Raw genomic sequence first — 8192 nt, forward strand, 5'->3', positions numbered from 1 at the left:
AGAACAGAACCCGAGGCTGGAAGGCAGGTGCCAAGGTCCTGTGGTAGGAAAGCCCTGGTCATTGAGCATAGGGGAGGGAGAAACCCCGGTTAGCTGAGCTGCCAGTTGAGACAAGCAATAAAGGGTTAGGGGTAGGGGACTCAGTTTTCTACCTCTAGGCTCAAGGGGAGATGCAGGGATGAACCAAATTAACCCAGAGGGCAGAGTGCTCTGCAGGTCCTTTGCTGTTGTCTGATCTCCCTCTCGCCAGTGCTGGGAGGTCGATTCCATCCACTGTTGTTACCTTCAGCGCCTAGAGTCTCAGTTTTACAGGTGTTTGTAACGCCATACTGTGGGGTGTGGGCTTGATTTCCGGGGCCACCCTGGTGGTAGGCTGTTGTGACCCATCCAACACGGTTCTCAGGAAGCCAGGAGGCTCAGCCCTGGTCTTTGCTACCTCTCTCTGCCGTGCACCTGCCGTCAGTGGTGTTTCACAATGCAACTCTAAACAGGTCCTCAGCTGAAAGTCCTTCCGTGGCTCCCCAGTGCCCTTAAGGCAAAGTCCAAACTCCTCCGAGGACCCAAGGCCAGCAAATCCGACCCCCTCGGGGCTTGCCCACACCACCCCCACCCCTGGGAGCTGTTCTCAAAGGCTGGGCAGACAGAAGTTACTCTTACCTCGGGCCTTTCCCCTCCGTGTTTTCTCACTTCCCCTGGGAAGTCATAGACGCCCCCCCCCCGCCGTCAGGTGACCGTCCACCAGTCACAGCTGTCTCTCCCTCCCCACCTCTCCCCATCAAAGCACGCCTCCCTTTGCATTAGAATCGCCTATTTACTCCGTCGGCCTCCCCCACGGACGGGAAGCCATCCTTAGGTAGGACTATTTTATTCAGGGCTGGACACACAACTCCAGAACTCACTCAGCCGGGCTTAGAGCGGGCGCTCCCTAAGCACGTGCGAAGGGAGCGCTTCGGAGCATTTTCGGGGCGCGGGTCTGCAGCGACCCAAGGTCAGCCTCTGCGGGGGAGTGGGGGGCGCAGCACTCAGCGGAGGCCCGGCGCGGCCACCAGAGGGCGCCCGAGACGCTCGGACACCGCGCGGTCCGGCCCGGGAGGAGCCCAAGTCGAATCTCAGCGCCACGCGGCGGGAGCCCCTCCAGCCCAGGCGCACCTGCTCCTGTCCTGGTCTCGGGCCGCGCCGCCGCCCGCCATTGGTGCAGCCTTGACAAAGGGGCGTGGTCAGCGCGTCGGCCCCGCCCCCAGCCCTCCTACTTAAAGGAGTTTGCCGCTCCGAGGGGGAATCATAGTGCCGCGGTCCGGCCTCGCGAGCGGAGTAGCTTATCGATCTTGCGCGACCTGGTGACCCCGGCTACCTAGGTCGCCCCGGCCACCATGCCGCGCTCCTTTCTAGTCAGGAAGCCGTCCGACCCCCGCCGGAAGCCCAACTATAGCGAGTTGCAGGACGCGTGTGTGGGTGCGTGGCGGGGTGCGGGATGCGGGAGGCTCGAGGGGATCCTGAGGGCGCGGAGGGACGAGTCTGGCTCTGCGGGCGCGACAGGTGGACCGGGAACTCCGGATCTTGGCAGTTGGTGTCCACTGAGGGGGTCTGGGGTCCGAGGCGGGGAGGCTCTGAGACTGTAGACCCGAGGGAAAGCTGTCCTGCGGAGCCCGGAGTTCGGGTGGGGGAGGGGCGGGCGGGCGGGGGACCCTCCACCTGGCGCCCAGAGAATCGGCTCGGTTGACCCTCTCCTCCCTCTTCTCCCCTTAGAGTTCACCTTCCAGCAGCCCTACGACCAGGCCCACCTGCTGGCCGCCATCCCTCCGCCCGAGGTCCTCAACCCCGCCGCCTCGCTGCCCACCCTCATCTGGGACTCGCTCCTGGTGCCCCAAGTGCAACCGGTGGCTTGGGCCACTCTCCCGCCGCGGGAGAGCCCCAGGGCGGCAGAGCTGACCTCGCTGTCCGATGAAGACAGTGGCAAAAGTTCCCAGCCGCCCAGCCCTCCCTCGCCAGCGCCGTCGTCCTTCTCCTCCACTTCGGCTTCATCCCTGGAGGCCGAGGCCTTCATCTCCTTCCCCGGCTTGGGTCAACTGCCCAAGCAGTTAGCCAGGCTCTCGGTGGCCAAGGACCCTCAGTCCCGGAAGGCCTTCAACTGCAAATACTGCAACAAGGAGTACCTCAGCCTGGGCGCCCTCAAGATGCACATCCGAAGCCATACGCTGCCCTGCGTCTGCGCGACCTGCGGAAAGGCCTTCTCCAGGCCCTGGCTGCTGCAGGGCCACGTCCGCACCCACACTGGTGAGTGTGTTCCCACAGCTGCCTCTCATTTCTCCGCCGTCCTAAGTGCTGGCCCCTGGCTCTGGTGGACCCAACGCTTGCTCCTAGCGCTGCCAAGCAAATGGTAAAATAGATGCTGGTTCTCCTGAACCTTGCTCCTTGCTGTTAAAGCTGCGAGTGGGGGTATACCCTCCGGCTCCCCGCTCTCAACCCACACAGACAGAATGTTAATATTTAGATTCCCCACCTGGCCTTGAGTCCTGGGTTGAGACCTTCCTCAGTCTCCCCGTTTCAGAAATGCCTAAGAACACTTTGTGGGACTTTTGTATATCGTGAAGTGTTGGATGCAGGCGCCTTGCTAAATTAAAAAACTACTTTGCCGGTCCCTGGAGTCTCAGAACGTGTGGAAAGCTTCTAGAAGTGAGGCCTGTCTGGATAGTAGGGATTCCTGTTTAGGGGAGCAGTCTTTGAAAAGAGTGTTGAAGGGCCACAGCTATCAAACTTTGGGGTGTGAGCTGGCCTGTTGGAGCTGTGCATTTCCTGTTGTTGCCAGCACTGGCGCAGTAAGGCATTTGCAGGTCTCACTGACATCCTTAGGACGTGAAGGAGGCTACTCATTTCTCCTTCAGGCACATTTTTGCCTCAGATTTAACTTGTAAAGTTCTAACAGCCTGGCCTTTCTTCTGCAAGGTGGCTAAGCTGAAGGGCTCTATCTGAGGAGAGCTGAAGCCCTCAGGGGGTCCTAGGGAGTTTGTTTTGATGTAAAGGCATGGCTCAGACAAAACCCTGTTGAAATGTACCTCCCTGTTCTCAGGGAGCACCATTGTGTGTCTTAATGGTGGCCCAGGGGGTGGGGGCCTGCAGGGTTAGAGCAGGTGCATGGGGCAGTGGTGCCCAGCACCTGTTCTGGCCGCAGCTGCTAGCTCACTGCATGGCAGGCCCCTTTAATCCAGGGGGTATCGCATGTACAGTGCCCCCCTCAGTGGCCTTTGTCCCAGCCGGCCTGGTGCCGATTTCACACTTGCGAGGAGCAGTATAAAGGCGTCTGGGGGTCGGGGATCTGTGAAGGAGTGGAGGACCTACAGTCCTGCACATGTCCTCAGACCCCCCTCCCCAACTCCATCTCACCCTGTGTTGTCTGTCCCCCTACCCTTTGTTAAGATTTACTTCAATTCACTCCTTCCCTGCTAAACTGACAGGTAGTGATTCAGCCAGTCTTTGGGAGGGGTCACTACCCCTATTTCATAGGGCCCTCCAGATCTCTGTATGGGCAGCGCTGAGTTACCTAGGAGTAAGTGGAGGAGGGTCCTTGCGGGGAGCCTGCAGATTGCCAGGCGGCCAGGGAGCATCCCGCTGGGCTTTCTTCTCCGCTCCTGCTCCTACGGAGTCCCACCTGCTTGTGTGGAACTTCTGTGGGTCTGTGCCCCCTAGGGTGGCTAGAAGCAGCTCTGCTCAGTGAATACCTGCTGAGTGGGTGGATCCCACAGGAACCCTGCTGAGATCCCCTCCACCCAGAGGCTCAGCACACCCAGGAGCCAGTCATCAGCCCTTGAATTCCAGCACTAGAATCCAACCAACCAAAGGGCACCGCCTGTGGGCTAGCAAGGTTGGAGGGCTGGAGGGAGGGCTGCTCCACATCCTTAGCATCAGGCTTCGACAAAGTAGGACGATGGATACTTGGTTCTGTTGTTGGTATCTGTTAGTCTAGGTTCAAACCCGAGAACTCGTTCCTGTCTCTAGTGCTGAGATCACAAGCGTGGACCACCATGCTCAGGTCCCTTGTTATAAAAATAAATACTAGACAAAGCATGTTTATTAATTCTACAAGCATTTATTAAACTCTTACTATGTCTTTAGTCCCTGTGCACTACAGCCTTGGCTGGCACGGTGGGGTGTCAGGACCGATGTGTTACAGGACTGGGCTGCTGGCAGGGTACAGAGGAGCACCTCATTCGCTCTGGGTGGGGGTGGGGAGGCCTCTCCAGGCTGCCTCTCAAGCTTTGTCCCAGACAAAGTAAATCAAGGAATGACTTCAAGGCTGATAATCAGAACACCAACCCCAGCTCCCTCTGCCTAAAAGGCAGTGGCTAAAAACTAAGGGCTGCAGAGGCCCTGGTGGGTGACCTGGGACCTGCTGCTTACCTGCTGTGCCTCAGTTTCTCTGTTTCTAATAGGACTGCAGAAGGCTCAAATGACAGGATAGTCTGAAGTGTTCAGGACTTTGAGTTGACCCTACCCTGGGTAGGGAGTTTGGAGACTTGGAGAAGTCTGGTCAGGGCTACACACAGGCAGGCCCCGACACAGTAGATATCACAGGGCCTGACTGTATTTGGGCTCCCATGGTGCATCAGGGCTGGTGAAGCACTGTCTAGGCCTTCCTAACCCCTCAGGCATCTCTCCCCAGGTGAGAAGCCCTTCTCCTGCTCCCACTGCAACCGTGCCTTCGCTGACCGCTCTAACCTGCGTGCCCATCTCCAGACCCACTCGGACGTGAAGAAGTACCAGTGTCAGGCTTGTGCCCGCACCTTCTCCCGAATGTCCTTGCTCCACAAACACCAAGAGTCTGGCTGCTCCGGAGGCCCACGCTGACCCCGCTCTCTCCCCATCCTCTCTGGCATCTTCCTGCTTCCCTGGAGCCAATCCTCGCTGCCAGGACTCTGTCTAGCCTTGGTCCAGAGACCTGTGGAGGCCATGTCTGACCCTGGCTCTTGCTTGGCTCCCTTGGTGGCCTCTTCTACAAACGACAGACTGAGGGCAGAGTGCCTTGGTCCCCTCCCAGAGCCACTCCTCAGTATTCACGAGGTACAGCCTCTGGACACAGCTGCTTCGAGCCATAGGACTAAAGCCAACCCGCTGGCTGGGAAGCTCAAACCCCGCTCAGGGGACCCCTACTTCCCTACCTCCCTCAAAGACCCTTCATGCTAACTTCTTGAGGTACCACAGACTATGCAATAGTCTCTTTCCCTGCCCCCAACTGCATCCACGCCCAGCACATGTCCAGGTGCCTCTGGGCCGGGGCAGCTGTTTCAGCCCCCCGCCCCCATTTGTCCTTGTGACACCTGTTTCACAGCAGTTTAACTGTCTCAGAAGGGACCATGAGTAATGGCCGTCACTTGTTAGGGGCCAAGTGGGGTGCTTCAGCCTGGCCAATGTGTCTCCCAGAACTATTTTGGGGCCCAACAGGTGGCCCTGGGAGGAAGATGTTTACATTTTAAAGGTATTTATATTGTAAGCAGCATTTTGTATAGTTAATATGTACAGTTTATTGATATTCAATAAAGCGGTTAATTTATATACTAAAAACTGGTGTTGTTGAAGGGGGCTCATTGAAGGGACTCATGGGAGAGAGGCAGGGGTCTTAAGTGCTGTGCTTGGGAATTCTGACTGGAATGTCATGAACTTCGGGGACTGGGCTGCCTAGCCTGGGTGTCTGGCCAATCCAGGTACTGTGCAAGCTTCCCGACGCTCTTCCGGTTCTCTGGCATAGGAAGCTGCTTCATGGCCTTATCTTCAGCCTGGCCCTGGCCCTTGCTGTGGCTCCACTAGAGTCCGTCTTTGGGGCAGGACTAGCTGTCCCTCCCAGCTGAAGGAGGATGTCTTTCCTGTTCCCAAGGGCCTCCCTGTCAGGCAGGCCCACACCTCTTGTCTGGCTGCTGGGTACCAAATGGCCTTTGATGCAAGGAAATGGGCTGGCTGGAGCCAGGAGGGTGAGAAGCCAGGCCAAAGGGTAGGGGTCACTCAGCTTCCTGCTCAGAGGGCCAGAGCTGGGGCAATTCACCTCAGGCTAGCTGGTGCTGGTGACCTCAACTCTGAGGGCCTCCTGGGGCCCAGAGAAAACGAGTGTCCCTTTCTGAGCACAAAAGGTGCCGAAGGTGCCAGTTTCCTGTGGGGAGCTGAGCAGGCGTCGGCCTGTGGAGATTCAGCACAGCCCAGCTCTAGCCGGGCTGGGGGTGGGGAGCTTCCAGCTCCAAAGAAGAGATGAGTCTTCTAAACAGGAAATGGTGACCCGCAGGCGGGAGCAGCCTAATGACTTACAGCTTTCCTCCCAAAAGGAAAAAAAAAAGTTCCCTAACAATTGCCAAATTGTGGCAGGCCTCCCTGAAGGGAGGTTAGTGAGGTGGGTGCTGGGGGGCTGGGCACCAACTGGCTAAAGGCCTACTGTGTCCCCCAATAGGTTTCTCCACAGTAGGTTACTCAGTGACTTCAGCAGGGCCTGGAGGGATGGGATGGGCCTCCAGGACCAGATTCAGCGCTGAGGGCCTGGCCCCAGGTCCTGCACCTAGGACTTGGTCAGCCTGGCTCGGAGCGTGCTGGGAGTCAGGTAGGCCTGGCTCCTGGCCCTGACTCTCACCTCTCTGCCAGAAGCAAGCCAGATTCCCTCTGCTCTCGGCCCCAGTGTCTGCCTCTAGAAACCGGAGGGCAACAGTGCCTGTCTCTGGAGAGACTGTTAGGAGACATTCCTTCACTCTTTGAGCGGGTACTGTGAGGCGGGGTGTGCCAGGCCCTGGGAACAGTCGCTGCACTCAGGGACTTCTGTTCTAGTGGGGGAGACAGAAAACAAACAAGCGATTAAACACCCTGCTTTCCCGTAGCGGTGCCAGGGTGGAGTGAGGCTGGAGAGCAGGAGAGCAGCAGGCGGGTTCCCACCAAGGCATCCAAAGCCCTCAGGAGGGTTGACATTCCACTAAGGGGGAGGAGGAAGATGAGAAGGATGGGGGGAGAGAAAGAGTGGATAATGGGGTCCGGGAAGATTGGGGAGGGGACACAGAGCTGGAAGGAGCTGTCCCTGAGCAAGACCTTGCGGCTGGAGGCACTAGAAAGGCCGGGGGGAGGCAGGGACTCTACAGAACCTTGGCCCATGAGGCTTTGAGACAGGAGTTGGGAGCCAGGTGCCGCGGCTGCATGGGAGAGCCCAGTTTTGGGGGAAAGAGAAGCTAGAAGGAACAAGGGTGGAGGTGAGAGATAACAGGTGACAAATGGCCCTGACTGTGCTAGCCTTGGGGATTTGGACTTTCCTAGGGCCCACCCAGCCCGGAGCCTTGCTGCTGGCTTAGGGCTGGCAATGGAGAGAGAACAGAGCTGACCCTAAAGGGGTTCCAGTGGGCCTGGAGCTGAGTGAACAGACAGCCGTCTGCAGGAAGAACAGGGTGGGGACGGCAAAGGACCATTCACAGAAATGTGAAGTTTTTGACAATGTGGGGAGAAAAGACCATTCTAGGAGGGTGCAGGCCATGGAACTGGCCAAGGAGAGATGAGAAGTTTGGGTGTTATTTTTTCCTTTAGATTTGTTTGTTTGCTTGTTCTTTGTTTTTTGTTTTGTTTTTGGAGACAGGGTGTATGTAGCTCCGGATTGTCCTGGAACAAACTGTGTAGACCAGGCTGGCCTCGAACTCACAGAGATCCATTTGCCTTTGCCTCCTGAGTTCAGGGATTAAAGGTGTGTGCCATCACACCCAGAATTTATTTTATTTTACTTATTTAGAAAAGTTTTTGAGGCAGACTTTGATGCAGCCCTGGCTAGCCACAAGCTCTCCAGTAGTACTGGATTATGCTGACTGATCCTCCTTCCCCCGCCTCCCAAGGGCTTCCATGTCATCTGCGTACTGTACCTCGTTATTGCTCGTCTGAGGATGGACCCCAAAGCCTTGTGTATTTTAGGCAGGCACTCTACTAATGAAGGTACATTCTTAGCCCCACCCCCTTTTTTTAAGAGACGGGGTCTCTGTGTAGACTAGGTTAGCCTCAAACTTGTAACCAGCCTTCTGCCTTTGCCGTTTGAAGGAAGGGATTAGAAGCCCTGTGGTTTTCTATGGTGCTGGGGATCTAAGACCCTCACTCACACTGGGCAAGTGCTCTACCGCAGTCCCAGCTACAATGCTGGCATTTTTTTTTTTTTATGAAGTACAAGGCCAGGAGGCTCACACCAGCACTCTGAAGGT

The 8192-nt window shown here is 57.0% G+C and overlaps 1 protein-coding gene across 1 annotated transcript; it reads left to right on the forward strand.

Annotated features, from left to right (window-relative positions):
• Positions 1 to 1278: 1278 nt before the first annotated feature.
• Snai1 (snail family transcriptional repressor 1) lies at positions 1279 to 5551 on the forward strand. The gene is made up of 3 exons (XM_075963139.1): positions 1279 to 1452; positions 1747 to 2274; positions 4658 to 5551. The coding sequence occupies exons 1-3, from the start codon at positions 1371 to 1373 to the stop codon at positions 4840 to 4842; spliced, it is 795 nt and encodes a 264-aa protein (XP_075819254.1). The 5' UTR covers positions 1279 to 1370; the 3' UTR covers positions 4843 to 5551.
• The last annotated feature ends 2641 nt before the right edge of the window (positions 5552 to 8192 follow it).

Source organism: Microtus pennsylvanicus, chromosome 2 (genome assembly GCF_037038515.1).
Source record: "Microtus pennsylvanicus isolate mMicPen1 chromosome 2, mMicPen1.hap1, whole genome shotgun sequence".
Classification (NCBI taxonomy): domain Eukaryota; kingdom Metazoa; phylum Chordata; class Mammalia; order Rodentia; family Cricetidae; genus Microtus; species Microtus pennsylvanicus.

Excerpts from the sequence above, each read along its gene's own strand:
- Snai1 (XM_075963139.1), top strand. The coding sequence starts at position 1,371 with ATGCCGCGCTCCTTTCTAGTCAGGAAGCCGTCCGACCCCCGCCGGAAG. Across the intron at positions 1,453-1,746 it reads GTTGCAGGACGCGTGTGTGG|AGTTCACCTTCCAGCAGCCC; the intron begins GTGCGTGGCGGG and ends TTCTCCCCTTAG. Across the intron at positions 2,275-4,657 it reads CCACGTCCGCACCCACACTG|GTGAGAAGCCCTTCTCCTGC; the intron begins GTGAGTGTGTTC and ends ATCTCTCCCCAG.